This window comes from Apostichopus japonicus, chromosome 14, assembly GCF_037975245.1.
Source record: "Apostichopus japonicus isolate 1M-3 chromosome 14, ASM3797524v1, whole genome shotgun sequence".
NCBI classification, from domain to species: domain Eukaryota; kingdom Metazoa; phylum Echinodermata; class Holothuroidea; order Aspidochirotida; family Stichopodidae; genus Apostichopus; species Apostichopus japonicus.
In genome coordinates this window covers 17,005,879-17,023,403 of record NC_092574.1, presented here as the reverse complement: position 1 = coordinate 17,023,403, position 17,525 = coordinate 17,005,879, and the positions used below count along the sequence as shown (strand labels likewise).

Sequence of the window (17,525 nt, the reverse complement as noted above, 5' to 3'; positions counted from 1 at the left end):
TCAGAAACCCATTTACGCTTTTAAGATGTTACACAGAAGTTTTCTTTCTTTATGTAAAGTAACATTTAACTCAAGGTAGGCATTGAGCAAGAAATGTTTTTTTTTTTGGCTATTTGTACTTGACAACACGAGATAAAATACCAACATGAAAAGTGACTCGGTGAATACAAAATGTCGGCAATTTCAAGGAATTTTATGGTTATTTGTTCTTTTAATCATATGGTGAAAGAAAAACAATCTATGAGGTTATCCTGGTCAGATCAATTGCAACCTTAAGTTTTAGTAATACCACTGTAAAAGCTGTTTAATATGAAATCGTTGACAGCAAAGTACCTTTAATCCAAACATAGAATCCTGACCTATCTAATTACAGATAGATGCCCAATATGAAATGAAATTTGCAGAATACAATCTACTTGGATACAATATACCTTGAATATAAAGTTAAAGTTTGGTAAAAAATGTTGAACGTGCTGACACCTGTTTTGGAAGGAGCATAGTTCTGGTTAAATCAAATGACCTTTCACCTCTACTATCCAGACATGAAAACGTTTAGTGTTTACGATACCCCAAATATATTTGTAGTGTGGTAAGCCAAACAGGTTAATGTTCATGCACCTGTGCGCACCAAATAATTGAACAGGGATTGTCTATTGACTAATGAAGCAGATGAAGGACGGTGCCAGGAATCAGTGATCATGCTGACAAAGTATATAATAACTGATACATGCATGAATATTGATGAGGTCAACTTTTATGATCACATTAGCATGCATCTGTATACTTACATCGTAATTATACAAGTACATGTATGAGGCTCATTACACATACACAGGTATATTATAATTTATTCATATTCATGGGGCATGGGAGCCAAAAACAATCTATTTAACATGGGCCATTTGCCTAAACAGTATGACATTGATTCACTTGTGTTTTAGAGATATCCTGTTTACAAGCTGTTTTGGACGATTTTCCATGAAGCCCCACCCACTTATGAATATCAATGAGGATAAGGTTGCGACTGCGAAGAGCATGTACTTACAAAGTAGTTACATCACCATACCAAGTACGAAGTAAACCGGACATACGGTAGAAGAGATAATGACATTTTAAGAATTTTATGTTAAGCCCCGCCCACTCATTAATATTCATGAGAATCAAAACCAATAGGCACAGCTACACATCATGGGGCATCCACCTACCAAGTATGACATCGATTTATTTTGTTTGTTGAGATATCCTGTTTACAAGCTGTTTCGACCGATTTCCCATTAAGCCTCACCCACTCATGAAATTTAATGAGGTAATCATTGTTGAAAAGAACATTTACTTACAATGTAGTTACATCACCATACCAAATACGAACTAAACGGGACATACGGGTTGAAGAGATATTGACATTTTAGGAATTTTATGTTATGTCCTGCTGCCCACTAAAAATTTTCATGAGATGAGAACCAAAACCAATAGGGCACACCTATACATGACGGGGCATCTTACCTGCCAAGTATGACAACCTGTGTTAGCTGTTGAGATATCGTGTTACCATGCTAGCAGTCACACAGACACACATGCCAGCACAATTGCAAAGGTTACAGAGCCTTAATTCTGAATCGTAACCAAAAATAGGAATAGAGTCCTGACCAACCTTATTGGAGATTCATACACGATATGAAGTTCATATGGTAACTGGATGTATTCATATATTGGCGATACATATGCATATTACCAACTTCAACTAGACTGGAAGTTGATGAAAATGCCTGTTTCAGTGTAAACTTGATTTTGAAACGAAAACTCATTTACCAGGGTGCCAAGGAGAGTGAGGCAGAGGAGACCAAACCAAATTACACACCACAAAGTGCCAATGGGTATTTGAGAGCAGATATCTGGCATAACAACGAACCAGAGTTTCACACCTATCAGAAGAGGAAAAAGAAGATTATGATTACAAATGTTGTGTGGCAATCTATATATTATTATTTTTTAATTACATTCAAATTGCATCTATTGACTTTACGTTCTTTTCATAGAACTGTAAGAATGTAAGCTTCCCATGTGATTGGCTATCATACTAAGATATAAAAAAAAATATTAAAAAGTATAAAAACTTCTCTGGTTGGTGAAAACTGAACATGTGAGAGTTATAACTATTAGTACGGAGACTGTTACCGAGATGTGCAGTCTCGTAGTATACAAGCAGCTACTGTAGGTTAACGGCTAAGTAAATCCCTCCTTATATAAAACAGGGATGCCAGCAGGGTTTGCCCCTAGGGCCTGAAAGTTGTGGGGACTTGGACGTCCCAAAGACTATCTAAGCGGGCCGCAACCCTGGTTGGCACGTGGTGTTGGGAGAATATTTTGGCAAAATATCCCTCCCTGATCACCGGAAATTTTATTTATTTATTTATTTTAGAAATTTACACTTCCAAAAAAATACTATGAAAATACAATAGGAAAATGAGAACAACACCATATAAGATTAAACCACACATAACTGGATAATGGTCAAGTGTTCGATTTTTTAACCTTAAATGGCACTTTCGGTAAAGATGAAATATGCCTTTTTTAATTTTTTATTTAGGTTTACAGTCTTGTTTAGGGCCAAGTCCCTCTCACACGACTTTACAACCCTGGTCATTGGTAACTTGACAAACCTACACACCAAAGTGTGCACAATTCAATCAACCTCTCCTGGGGCACCACAGTGCACCACAACCACGTGTCCCCGGGGGACTTTCAATAGGGTGCAGCCACAATCCGGGGCACGCAACTATATTTACAAGTTACCTCGCATGTCCCCATTTATACACCTGGGTGAAAAGAGGTAATGGAGATAAAGCGCCTTGCCCAAGGACACAACACAATGATTTGGCCAGGGCTCGAACCTGAAATCCTTAGATCACAAGTCCACTGCCTTAACCACTTGACCAAAACGCCATCACAATGTTGCTATGTACCGCAGAAGTCTCATTCTGAATTGCCAGGCCAGGAAAACTTAAAGAACTTTTCCGGGGATATCTATCTTTGGTGAGTAGGGCCTAGTCAGAGAGGAAATTTCTAGAATTATCTCCGTTTTCGAGTCACTTCCAAAAGCAGCCACAAGTTTAATTTTTGTCCCTACTCTAATGATACTAAAATACTTGAAAATCCTGCGAAACTTAAGAAAATATCATTGCAATAATGTTGGGAACGTTATGAAAACCCAGAGAAAAAATGTGTATAGGCTCCAATTTAAGTATGCTACAGTGTGTTAGGATAATGGTAAGAAATTCACGGCATTCCGGCTATTGTCGGAATTCTGGCATCCTTGAAAAATATTTGCATGATGTGACGACAATATCTTAAAGACCATCCATTAAACATCAGTTTATTACATATTCTTTTAATTAAAAAAGAAACGATTTGAAATTAATCTCTCTGAATATGAAACAAACACATTGCAAGACGACAGTAAGTGTAAAGGTAGTCACGCCCGTGAAATACATATTATTATCTTTAACCGATCAATTAAAAAATCATTTGGTAGTAAAAAATCAAAAGGCCAATTTCCAATATTAAAAAGGTTTAGAGCCAAGATCTCTCCCTTTTCCTTTTAAACACTGTTGGCATTCTGTATGGCTTTCCACACTTCATAAACCTTACCATGCTGAATAACGTCATTTACGTTGACATACAGCGTTTCTGCAAAGAAACCATAACAGCAGAAGATGGAGATGCTTAATAACACAGGAGCAAAGATGACCGCTGCTATCAGAAGCGCAGAATCCCTGAGAAAAAAGGAAAAGAGAGCCATATGAGAAACAACTTTACAGGTTTCATAAAAACAATCATGGCTTACTTGCATGGCCAGTCTGGCTAGTTAAAGATCAGCTGTTGACAGTAACACTTTGGAAGAAGTGATTTTTCTAAACCTAGATTTGCATTACGGACTTTTCTCATACAACTCTTCAGATGTAATACTTAACACAATGTTTCTACACCACAGCTTGACTGTTGCTTCTATCATACGTTAAACAACTGGGACTCTGGTCATATAAGTCTTCAGATATATTTACATATCACAATGTTTCTACAACACAGATTGGTTGTTGCTTCTATAATACGGTTAAACAAAGTGGGACTCTGGTCATATAACTCTTTAGAAATATATAGCACAATGTTTCTACAACACAGCTTGGCTATTGCTTCTATAATACGGTTCAACAAAGTGAGACTCTGGTCAAATAACTCTTCACATGTATACATAACACAATGATTCAGCAAGACAGCTTGGCAGTTTCTTCTATAATATGGTAAAACAAAGTGGAACATGACAAAATGTTGGAAGTAGTGTCTTAAATACACAGCATGAAGTAATGTGTTTTTCTTTACTCAAACTCATCAAAATAATTCAACAAAACGTGATACACACAGCCATATCAGAAGACAAGTGTACAAACAACCGATCACACCCTTCTGCTGATATAGCACCATTACTCGAAAGTGGTAGAACTATAGCGGTGTCTTCAACACGCAGGTGTAAATTTGTTGCCTGTGCACCAACTTCATTTCAGAAACATTGTCTATACTACACACTACTACAACTATTGCCCACATGTCACACGACATAAGAGAAAGAAGAGACAGGTTATGTGTTTTGGTGGAAGTTGTGACTCAAAAAAGGCACAAAAGGTTTTCCACACAATAAAAACCCCTTTGATCCAAACACAAAAGTAAACTTACAGAAAGCAGTTGTTATGGAAACGGTTATGACTTGCAAGACCAGCCATAGGCCAGAAGGCAAAAGTCAAATTGAGGTAAACCAACTGAAAGGCATCAAACCAAACCTGTTAAAAGTAACAAAAAGTAACAAAAAACACAGGTAAACAATAGCCATCTAAACAAAAACCAAAAAAAAGGAAAGAAAAAATCATAAAATTATCTGCAATAAATCTCTCTTCTCCAAGCAAGGCCATACAAGGAAATACATGCAAACCTGCCACTGATATAGCCAGTGATTTTGGGAGTAATGCAGCTGCAGTGCAACACTTCTTTGTGAGTGAAGAGAAAGGAAAATCAGCAAAATATAGTCTTTCTCATTAATAGTGGAATGTCCAGCGAAAACTGCCCCTGCCTCCGCGCATCTCACAATTCCAAAGATACATTTCACGTTACTTTTTCACGTGCACCGTATAAACATGTTACAACACAATAGTTAGCAACGATATAGTTTTAACACATGAGCTACTTCATACCAATCAAAAATGATTCTTTGACAAAAAAGAACTTTACCTGATACTTTCGAATGCGGTCCAGATTTGGCCAAAAGAGAAAAAATAACCGTTTCTGGCCCCGGGCAGTGTTACACTCATTACCAAGAAGAGCACTGTGATTATGAATATTCCCGCAAGCGCACATAGTGTTATCTATCGAAAGAATTTTAAAGGACAATAAAGACAGCCAAAAGTCTTGAGATTACATATTATGCACACAAGGAAAGTCTCAATACTACGTATGCCATTAGCGTAACCAATTGACAACATGACCCCAAAATGACCTAAATGCCTCCTTTTAACTTCTTAACATTACTGTTGGTATTCGAAATATGAATGCCTAACATAAAATAAAAGTGCATAAGCTCACCAGTGAAAATTAATAACTCCTGTTAGAAATGTGGCAATCCAAGAAAAATAAATCATCTGGGGCCCGGAGGCATGATGTCCATATAATTGTCCGAAGAAACGCGTCAATCAGACTGGATTCGTGATCAATAGGTTCTGTGACCTCGGTGCTTCCTATACTTATTTCTTGACATGGATGTTAAGATTAGCATCATGATAAAGAATGACCTTTGACCTCTGTGCCACCTCTCCATGTGACCTGACAGTAACGATTAGACCGGGATCCCGATAAAATGAACTTTTACGTCCATGCCTGCGTTATTCAATATTTTTGATATCAACGTTCGGATTCGCGTCATCTCCACGTGACCTTAGACCTCCATGCCTCCTTTGAATGTTTAGACTGGAAATCATGGTGAAAGCTACAGAGGGCATTACAAAACTACAACAACAAACAGTTTTGTTGGTTCTTTTGGAGGGAAGTGGGGAGGGTGGGAGTTCATTCATTTAGCTAATTACCTTGCTTACAACCTTGATACCAAGGATAGTAGAATTGAGAAGACAAAACATGGCCGCTAATGCACCAACGACTGCCATGGTCGATATATTTCCACTCTCAAACATGTACCTGCAATGGAGGGTAAAAATACGATAGGTTACCTCTTCAACCTTCGCGTCAGAGATCGGATGAAATATCATGCAATATACCGTAGTGCAAAGTTACCTGGGTATCGCTAGACACATTTTTATGCAAGAAAAACAGCCAAATCGTTTTACAAATGCAACATGTTTAGCCGCTGGTTTTGACAAAAACCACATCGCACCCAGCTTGTGATATAGAAATCTTCATATCTGCTGTAATACAAATATTCATTCCACATCATATAGTTCGACCCTTTGTTTTATGGAAAGCCCGGTACTTATATCAAATTCAGATGTCTCCAAACATAGATTGCAAACATTTGGATCCATGGAAAAAATTAAAGATGATGGATACATATGGGCTTGCTGTGATGTTCATATGATGGCATGATGTGATCGGCAACACTTGCAGGTTTAGCTATATTACTAATATATCTTAAATGTGCACATTGTTTCGAACAAAATATCTACAAGAAACAGAGAGTGACTGCAATGTCAGTAAGACTTTTCACTACCACCTTTGTCAGGGGGTGTAATTTATTTTCTCCTGTACTGTTGTAGCTCACTGTGCATGTCGCACGGTATATAGTCGTTAAGGATAAGTACTTATTATGAGTGGTCAGTGAGGCGGTCAGCAACCCCCGGCTTAAAGGGACTGTACATGGACACAAAAGGTTAAACTCTGAAAAGCTGGTTTTGAGCATTCCAAACACCAAACGTTGGGTGGATTTAGGAATTGGTGATTTTGGGCGGCAGTTGACCATCAGAACTCAGGCGGTACGGTTGTGTACGATTTCCAAGGGCCAAGAATCTGGCTAGGGTGATTTTGCCTTGTCGAAGAGGAAAATTGAGGAAACGTTTCAACAATAAAGTTAACTGGATAGTTAGGGTGCCAGGAAATGTGTTTTATTGACGACCATTTTCTGTAAGTATTTATTCTTTGCTATTTGTATGTAGGGGTTGAGGTTTGTAATTATGTCATGTTAAGTAGATTTTATGGATATGCAAATGACCCACTGGTAACATTTGCAGGGCATAAACGGTTTTCGTATTTCAATTCTTTGATATATTAGATATGGGTAATTGTTAAAGATACTGGTCAAGGTATTTGTGAATGGATATTTACCGCCAATTAAGGCGTGTCGTGTAGGCGAGCCGCCATTTTGTTTTGTTTGAGAAGTTCATTGGCATCCGCCATTTTGTTTTCGGCGATGCTAATTTATTAAAGATTTATGAATCATAATTTACAATTATAGTATGCAGTGGATAGTTCTGAAACATCGGGGTTAATTGCATCATATCTGGCTCCATTTTAGAATGTGGTTTTCTTATATTCTATTTGTGAAGGGTGGTTTGTACCGGGTACTGAGAGGGTCACTCAGGGTGCGCAGTCCGGAGCGGAGGCTGGACGTGAAGGTGACAATCCGTGGATTCGGAAGCCTGTATTCAATATTACAATTTGAACAGCGTACCGGGAGAAATAAACGTGTTGGCATGGAACTTGTCAGCAGACGATTTTGGTGAACACTCATACAACTCAACTCGCGGGAAATACACTTTAAGCGACTCGGATCATATCAAGGTAAACAGAATAATAACTTCAATTTAAAGACGACAAAGCTCACAACTATGGAAATGAAGATAGCGTACTTTCGCGGTGTGGATCACTCACTCCGGAAACATATGGAAGCAACCTTAACTTAATTCATATTTTTTTGTTTAAATTGTAATTGTATTGTGTGTAATTGTATTGTGTGTAATTGACCCTGTATATATAGTCTGATAGTAGTCAACAAGAAGGCTGAAATTTACTATTTGCCTCGTGTGTTTATTGCAATTTCTTAGTATCGAGTGACAAGACAATCAAGGTTCAAAATAATTTAAATGAACCATCGTTGCGCGTGTGACGCAGTGGTCACAACGTGACAACCTTACTACACTTTATTGAATAGTCTTTGTGCAGCAGCTTTGACGGCTCTAAAAAATTTGTCGTTATAGAACACCAAAAAACCATGGTGGTTCATCCCCCCCTTACTTTCATTGAAATGGCATGGCGCCATGGTCAGTTTTCAGCTTTCGAAAGTGCACCAGCTTTCAAAATCAGGAAGGACACAAAGGCAACTTTCTAGAAAGTTAAAGACAACTTGTACAGTATATGACAAGAGAAACAGGAAAGTACCACTTTTTCTTAATTCATCCTTCCATTTTAGCATAATTTGTGATAGACGTCTGATAATTACAGCAAGTTGCAAGTTTAATGATGATGGAGCTCATTATGAGGGCACCTATGACAACTTAAGGGGTGGCAATTTGCCATCAGTTATGTGAAGCCTTACATGCCAACTCCCCCCTCCACCCCTATCCCACCAATCCCCTCCCTTTGCCCAGAATCTACTCTTTTTTCCATATGCTGATAAATAACACTCACTGGTAGTATTCCTCTGATGCTCTCACTGAGTTGGTTTGGTAGGGATAGTCAGCTTGGTAGAGAGAGCCGTCTGAGAAAGCCATATCGCTATCTCCGGTTGCTACCGAAGAATCCACAGCAGCGACCGATGTACGCCGGCTGTCGTCGCTACACGCCTCAGAATTCCAGTGGTTACTACAGTCAGCCCACGGCAGGTTGTAGGGGTTTCCGATTGCCACAAAGAGGTAAGTGAACGACTGTGCCAGCAAGTAATTGTTGAGCAGCATACTCCCGAAGATTTGAAGTAATATGTACACCGAGAGGCCTGCGAGGAATACACTCTAAATCATAAATCATAAATTTCATAGTTATCAATTTTAAGAAGACATTATAAATAAAGTGTGAGGAAGGGATCAATTTTTTTATTTTATTTATTGCAAACTCTTGAATGCTGTAAACATCATTCACTGCAGAAAAGATGGATAACACTTTCTAGTCATTGTATAAAAGTTCAGGAGAGTCTGATTATGAATTGAGGTGATGAGTGGCATAAGGGGGGCGGGGGGGGGGGGCTGAGGGGAATTGGGAATGCAAGGCTTTCTTTTCAAATAAAGTGTTAACTGGAGTGTCATTCAACAACGGTTCATTCCCCCCCCCCCCTCTCCACCCCTCCTACATGTACAGTACTGTATACGCCATATCATTTTGATCATTACATGATCTATAACTTAATACCGACCTTTCATAATTGGGGTGAACCTCCATAGAGTGAAGAATCCAGATCTTGTGAATTGTCCAATTGATATAGCCAACAGAATAAGGGGTAGTCCAAAGAAGAACAGAGCCAGGATGTACGGTATCACAAATATTACTGTAAGTAAAAAAGTATATATTACAATAAGCATTACACTCATAGAGTAATTTTGGTCCAAAATTACTCTAACCATTGATTTTCTAAGTCCTTACTCTTTTCAAAAACAAACGGATTTTTGTTGGTTTTTCCACACAAAAAATTGCTGAATGTTCTCTGAATATGACTTAGTAATTACCATTTCAGGATTTAACTATACAGAACCTGTGCACATACATACATACACGCACACACACACACACTTAACAATACCAGCAGGCTTTCAGAGAACATGGAATGTACAAGATACATACCAGGAGGTCTTTTTTATTTAAATATTGTCCTGAAAACTGTTCAACTTTCAGATCATAACAGACAACAGATGATATAGACAAAACAAGGATACATTCCTAGAAGAATTAGACAACCCATGATTCAAATTACCCGTTACCGTAACTTCCAAGTCGTGTTCCCTCTTGGATTAAAAACTAGCTGTATTCATTAAACATATTGATACCAAAGGCCAAGTGGCTTCTCCTTCTGGGATCTCTAAATGAACTTGATAAAAACCTAAACATCTTAAAAAACATCAATAAATTTAGTAAACTATCATCTTTAGTTAATTTTACTGCCAAATGAGAAAGTGGCACTCACAGCCACCATTTTTGTAGCAGTAGTAGGAGAAGCTGTAGGTGCTGATTGTGACCACCTGGCATGTCATCACTGCCAGATATTCCAACTTCGTTCCCCAATTACCCCGTTGGTAGTTTTCATCACTTATGCTGATGGGTACCGGTGGGATCTTTGGTTCTTCTTCGGGAAGAACCGGCTCTGGATGGGAAGGCAGGTACAAACTACCTCCTGATATGACTTCTTCGTCGCCATCCTCATGACTAGCGGTACCTATAGGAACCAGAGGTCAAAAGTCAAAGCGATCGACTATTTTTATATCAAATAAATAGCCGTTCTGCAAATATACCGTATGGAATTACAATATCAAAATGTCTTGACCATTGTTTGTAATCTGCAGTCAACTATTTCACTAAAGTTTCATATGATTACGTTTCGATTTCGGAAAGTGGAAAGTGGAAAGGAATTTATGTCGTGATGAAACCAACCAAATGAGCAACTTTGCAATTTTCCTCCCTAATGCAAGACTTCCTCTTTCACTCTAGTAAGTGGACACTGATATCTCAATTACATCATAATACCCTTGCCCAGCAGAGGGGGCTCTCCGGCCAAAAATCAATGGCAGACGTGGTCACATCTTTCCTATTGGCTAAATTATAATGATGCCATGAGCGCATGACAAGTGGTTGGAACAGTTTTGTTCATAGCTATTAAAAAAGAGGTCTCTTGAAACATATTTTTAAACTTCAAGTCAAGCCACCATAGGTCAAAATTCTTCACTGCAGAGCATTAGTCTGTCACTCTTGCAACACCCCCCTTCCTCCTCTCCCTTCAAGCTCAAAATGTGGGTCCCTGTCTCCCTGAGTTTTGAAGTCATTTTCAAACATTAAATGATACAAATAATCAAGATATCTGTCTGCCTTTTCAAATTTTCAGTGCTGGCAATATCGTCCACATTGCTTTTTCCTCAGTGTTTTAGGAACTTTGAACTACGGAATGACTACCAGATGAAGTATATTATATCTTATTAATCAAATTCAAACATTCTTATCCATTTGGGTGGTTTTTGTGCCATCTTTGTTGCTTGTGGATGAAGTAAAGACATCTAAAGGGAAAAGAAGATACGACTAGATGACATGAACACAGAAATCCATGTTTTACCTATCGAAAAGCGTGGTGAACAAATGGCTAAGGTGTCGGACTCGTGATCCAAGGAATGCTGGTTCGATTCCTGACTTGTTCATTACGTTAAATATCCTTGTGCAAGATGCTTTATCTCAATTGCCTCTCTTCACACAGGGCTTAAATCGTAGAAATCAAGAAGAGATTGAAAAGTGACCTCCCATGAAGACTATTGACCCTCAAAAACACCATGAGAGGCAGTTATGTTACAATAGAAAACAAAGAGGTTCAATTGGTGTTTGAAAAATGCTGTGAGGACTGATTCACAAAGATAGTTGGAAGTATGAACTTGACGGACCATCTGGGCAACTTTATATCAAAAGTGTTTGGATTATGCTGATGGCAAGACATATCTATTCAGCATTCGCAACTTATTAGTCAAACAATATTGTGTCTCCAGTTCTTCAGACCTGCTAACCTTTCTTTCACAAAAGAGATAGGTAGACTTTTAATCCCAAAAATTTACCACATGATATATACTGTAGCAATGTAAAATGTAACACAGAGGCTTTTTAAAGTTTTACATGTCAACTGTGCAATACTATAGGCTACTTAAGAGTAACAATTGCACTAATATCAGTGCTGCAGAATACCACATTTGGCATTCAAGCATTTGAACACAGCTTTTTTCCCAAAAACCAAGAGAATTTTCTCCAAGTTTTCTACGCAGGTACAAGCATACAGTCATCCCATTTCAAACTGCAATATATGCAATAAAAATACTTTGAAATCAAATTTTGCTAGAAGATTATCACAAAATCAGGAGAGGATAAGCATGTTTTACCTGCCAGATGACTCCTAGAAAAATTCAATTTAGAGTCCGTGGGGTTTCTAGCTCTATGAATGCCACATTTAAATATGTCAAAAAGACCTGTCACTTCTGCTAACTGTGCTGGACCCACAACCCAAGAAAAATGCACAATTCCTCTGTGATTTTGCCATGTAAACTCAAGATAAGACCCTCGGTTTTGTGGGAATTACAATGTTTAAACTTTAAATTGATCCTTCATGGTACTTGACTAGTTTAAGTATCAATAATCAAATATCAATTACATTATACATTTTGTGCAATTTAAACTTTATTAAAGGGTGTGATGACTCGCGCACAAAGATACATCTCATGCCGGCAATCTGACCTATTTTCGAATGAGGTGTTACAGAAATGTGAGACACACCATCGATCCCAAAAAAGACACACACAGCTTGCTACCGTCGGAATTAGACACTAGTGTACAGTCAATACATACAGCTACGGTCAATGCACACAACACAGTGTACATAGCAGCGTGGACGTCTCAGGTGTAGATAAAAGATAACAAGTATCATGTTTCATTACTGTCTGCATCTTGTAGCGACAAGAAGAAATGTCATTTGCAAGCAACGGAAAGTTAACTTTTTCAGAGCGCGGAACGCAGTTTTTGGCGAGTCTTCAATGCCTTTACCATTGGTACTGTAACAAACCATCAGAAGTTCCATCTACGTTTAATGTAAAATGATTATTTAACTTATTTGGAGATTAAAATTTGCAGTTGGAAATAAGAATAGCAATTGAAACATGTAATTATGCCATTTACTACTAGTTGTGATAATCTTCATTCTTTTGTAAGTACCTTCTTCTTGCTGAGGTTCATTCAATTGTGAACCTTTTTTTCTCTACTGTGGTCCCTACGTTAGGCCTAATTCAGACTAGCCAATGCCCTGATTTTAGGAAGACCTTACTTTGAGTTCCAAGCCTTGCTAAGGCCTTAAGGCTTAAGGCTATAGAAATAAGGTGTAGGCCAATGCACAGAAGTAGTAGTCAAATGCACGAGTTGTGTAGGCCTAGATGGTCTAACGTTAAGCTTTCTTTGAGCTGAATGTCATGAATCCAGGTCTCATTGAGTTACCATCTGCAGAATCATCATTTTCTGTTACTAGAGGTGAAGGAGACGTCTCCATGTTGTAATCATAGGTATCAAACTTGAAACTTCAGGAGAAAGCGTTGGCAGCGAGCAAACGTTTAGACCAGGTCCCTGGAGAATCCGCGCTAGTTTCACTTCAGCTGTTGTTATGTCTCTCGAATAGTAGTAGGGCTCAGGTTATACTAGTTAGCGTGCACTGTGTTTAAAACTTCCGATAAACCGTACTCATACTGCATTAGCGTCTATAGATATCAACCCGCCCCAAGTGTTTCCCATATAAATTGAAGTACGTGAGAAGGCTGACAAAGTGTATCGCCGTGTAATTATAACCAGTGAAGCCACGAAAAAGAGAGGGCGCTTCGGCTCTGTGTACGATTAGAGTTCTTTTATAGAGAACTCTATATACGGTTAAAAGCCACATAGTTTGTGTTTTCACCATTGTTTGCACTATATACGGGAGCACTTAAAATAACACAGGCCTACGCTACTAGTCTTCCCTAGTATATACATGCAGCCTAGCGTACCTTTCGTTTTCACAAAGCTATTTTCCCGTATCTACTTGCTGTACTGCCCATAGAACGCTCGTATGGAACGCCATGTTACCATTTATTCAATAATTAGAGATATCTACAATTAATTTCAGATATCACGAATTAAATTAAAGATCAAAATAAAATAAAACTGTTAGCAAACTGCTTATCCACTAGAGAGCCACCAGATATCTCTAATTCATTTCCAGATATCTCTAATTGAAACATATTTGAAATATCAGAAATTGAATTCGAGATGTTCAAAATTGAATTAGAGATATCAAGAATTCGAATAAGAGATATCAAGAATTCGAATTAGAGAAATCCAAAATTCTATAAGAGATATCCAAAATTCAGTTGACGTTCCTCTAAAGTACATGGCGGATGATCTAAGCAGCGGCGATGACACATTGGCAGCAATTTCCAGAAATTTGCGACGAGTCATTCGTCAACTACGTGAAAATCAAGACCACGGGAATTCTTGATCCATTCTTGAAGTTTGCCGAAGAAACGTGCTAAGAATACAACCGATGATACAATCAGAGAAATCTTGACACCTATTGAAAATTTTTGCGTTTCCAGGTGGCCTCAGATGCAATTTGGTGCAATATAGCACATTCAATACCCACTCCATTTTGTAAAATTAATTTTGTATTTTCACCTGGCCGTAGATGCAATTTGGTGCTCCAAATGAGATTTTTTCCTCATTTTGGAAATTAAAAAGGGGTTTTCTGACTTGCGAAGCGGGGGGGGGGGCGGAATGATACTTCCGCCCCTCCAGCCCCCCCCCCGGTTCCTACGCCCTTGCCTATTGATACGCTACTACATGCTATACCATTACCAGCAAGTTCCAACACACGTTCAAAGGCAACATATGATGGCAGGAGTAGTGCATATTTCACACATACTCAACTTCAATTTCTGGTTCTCTAATTCGAATTAAAATTGGGTAAATGCTATTGGTAAATGCTATCGAGGAGCTCGGCGAGTACCACATTCTGGTCAGAGAACTTTCTAGCCACGAAGACAAGTTCTATAATTACTTCAGAATGAACGAGGACCAGTTTGAGCACATTTTGGACCTCGTACAAGATGACCTCAAAAGACAGGTGACACAGTTCAGAAAACCAATTTCTGCTCGTCAAAGATTGGCGATTTGTCTCAGGTAAGCAAGCGTTGATATTGCAGTAATGAAGTCTACCAATAAACACTTGCCGTTTTAAAAATAATTGATAATCTTCACCGTAGCGTAATCTTTCCATGCGACATCAGGGAAGGAAGCATTGGTCTTAAAAGACGGGAGATTGAACAGGACAACAAGGAGGGCTGGAGATCTTGGACTTCGGAGTCTACGCCTACACCGGGTGAATTGGCAGGCCTCCTTAAAATAAATGTGATACACCATTGTAAACAGCTGATCTGGCACTGTACCAGACCTTGCTACCGCGTCCAAGTAAAAGAAAGGTGGGGGGGGGGGGCATGCAGGAAATGTGTAGAATGTTTGAAACTGACACGGGCGGCGCCAGAGGACGTCAAGCAAAGGCTACGACCGCCAGGGATAGACCTCATCTAGCTAAAATACATCAATTAAACAGTTGGCTATCGACTATTGAACAAATGTAATCTTTGTTTAAATCACTGGACTCATATTTCATGTTCCTTGATTAGTCAAATGACACCTGATAATTTGTTGAGAATAATTCTTACATAAAACAAATGGATATGCTTACAAGAATACGACAAAGTTTCATATCAAATTCATTCGCTTTATTTTCATTCTCTTCATGACTTTTCCACTTGTTTTACACCATGTTTGCATTAACTTGGTATTTCAAAATCACAAATTATCAAAGGGTGGAATTGAAATGTGCAAAATGTTCATGCTTGGGCATTAAAATAAAATGCCCACATAATTCAATGTGGCATTGTCTAATTTTCTGGCTACTTAGAGAGAGGTGCAAAAGGATATATTGTTTTTGACCATGTGCCTTTCTAGGACTTCCTGTAAATTAACATTTGACATTTGGTAAAAGAAATAGTACAACACTCTCTACAACCGGTCAGAATTACTGAATTTCAACAGAAGTCAAAATCAGATTCCCTGCCTTATGGAAAGTAACATTCACCTCTCATGTGTAGTCTGGAACTTGTTAGTATTGTTGATCAACAAGGGTGTTACCTGGGTAATCAGACTTACTCAGCCAATGGAAGAATTGAATGCTGATAACAGCAAAATTTCTTTTAAAGTAATACAGGACAGTACAAATTCCTCTCAGTTAAAATAGTGACAACTCTGACAACCGTCTCAAAATTCCTAAGAGACCTTGATGGAGTACTGAAGTTAACCTTTAACATCTCAGCCACATGCTACTAAAAGAATGAACCACAAACCAATCATTTCAAATTTGTATTGTAATGTTTGCAGAATTTGTGTTTCCTTCAAGAATATGTAAACAACATGATGAACCAATCAATTAAAAGATGATGGCTCTTTTATAGTTCCTTTTGAACCCAGAATTAAAATAATCATGTGAAACAGAACTTCTCTTGAGAACACGCATATGAAGAGTGCCAGAAGACTAAATTTGCCTGAATTGACACAATTTTTGCACAACATGTACTTCCATTCATTCTCTGAAATGAAGCTACAAAACCAGACCCTGATTGATAACATATCAAAAAAGATGTTCTCCTACTGCAGTTTGGCACTTTTCCTGAAGGGGAACATTGTCACGGATTGATATAAACTCTAATAGGAGTATGCCATCCTAAATAACTATGGGATGCCAAAAGGATGCTAAAAGTCGTGGCATGGAGCTATTTTTTGCCAATGTGTAATGTCATAGTGCCACTTGGGATGGTGGGGGCGATACCCGGCGATATAATGTAATCTTTTGGTGTCCTGTCTCCTTTTCAATGTGAATGTAAACAGTTCAATAAACAAATACCAGTATTATGACAAATTAATACATACAAACGCCAGCTCATTTTCACTTAAGACTTCCTCCAGTCTTCAATTTCATATATAAATAAACGTTAAAAATGTAACATCTCCCTAAAGAAGTACGGTTTCTCTTAGCTGTTGGCGGCTTTGCTCATCACGAGCATTACTCTAGCCTAACTTAAAACTACATTTTTCTGGCTGAGTAATACCTAGTTACATAGTTGAAGGTCACATACTTTTACATGAAACTTTGGAAGGTACTAGAATAGTTTATACTTAAGTAGTAACTTTTCTACAAAAGACGAGGAGGGGAGGGGGGGGGGGGTCGTTTAGACCGAATTACTAGAAAATCTGTCTAGCAACCTTCAGAATTGACAGAACCTTGGATGTTTCTTCAACAGGCTAAGAAGTTCAGGATCATAGAGGGTTATACCAGACCTTTTGGAAAAACAAACCAAGTCATAACATGGACATACAAACCAAATGAACACCACCAAACTGCTACACCCTCAGCCCTGGTTTCCATATATTGGGATTATTAACCCATAAAAGTTGCTCAACATAAGAAAGGAGAAGGCACTTGCTGTTCCAGAACGGAAGTTGCAAGCCACTCGAAGAACGTTTGATTAATCCATTATATTGTGTCTCATTAAGATTGTAAGGAAAGAATTATAACAAAGGGTCTTTTTCTTGACTTTTCAAGTGCCCTTAATACTGTCTTGCCAAATCAATTAATGAAGGATCTTTTACGATTTATCAAAGAAACATGGCTTATTCATTGGCTGACACAATTTCTTCAAGGATAGCCCAGACAAGTAAGGTTGGATAAAAGG

The 17,525-nt window shown here is 38.3% G+C and overlaps 1 protein-coding gene and 1 long non-coding RNA gene across 6 annotated transcripts in view; one reads left to right on the top strand and one right to left on the bottom strand.

Annotated features, from left to right (window-relative positions):
* The window catches only part of LOC139979642 (sodium- and chloride-dependent glycine transporter 1-like), a 76,971-nt gene that overhangs the window by 55,373 nt on the left and 4,073 nt on the right, over positions 1 to 17,525 (bottom strand). Inside the window, exons 1-8 of one of the 5 annotated variants that reach the window (XR_011797242.1) lie at positions 13,205 to 13,518; positions 10,160 to 10,418; positions 9,395 to 9,526; positions 8,677 to 8,980; positions 6,126 to 6,234; positions 5,278 to 5,411; positions 4,729 to 4,832; positions 3,649 to 3,773 (exon numbers count right to left, since the gene is read on the bottom strand). Coding sequence is in view for 2 of the 5 variants with exons in the window: in XM_071990650.1 (XP_071846751.1) it covers positions 1,810 to 1,922; positions 3,649 to 3,773; positions 4,729 to 4,832; positions 5,278 to 5,403 (468 nt within the window). In the remaining 3 variants the exon portion in view is untranslated. Of the gene's footprint in view, positions 1 to 1,809; positions 1,923 to 3,648; positions 3,774 to 4,728; positions 4,833 to 5,277; positions 5,412 to 5,628; positions 6,058 to 6,125; positions 6,235 to 8,676; positions 8,981 to 9,394; positions 9,527 to 10,159; positions 10,419 to 13,203; positions 13,519 to 17,525 lie in introns of those variants that run through there. The other 4 variants (XR_011797243.1, XR_011797241.1, XM_071990650.1 and 1 more) reach the window with 4 other exon arrangements.
* On the top strand, positions 6,774 to 8,059 carry LOC139979645 (uncharacterized). Its single transcript, XR_011797244.1, has 2 exons — positions 6,774 to 7,173; positions 7,596 to 8,059. It is a non-coding gene; the product is annotated as an uncharacterized lncRNA (long non-coding RNA).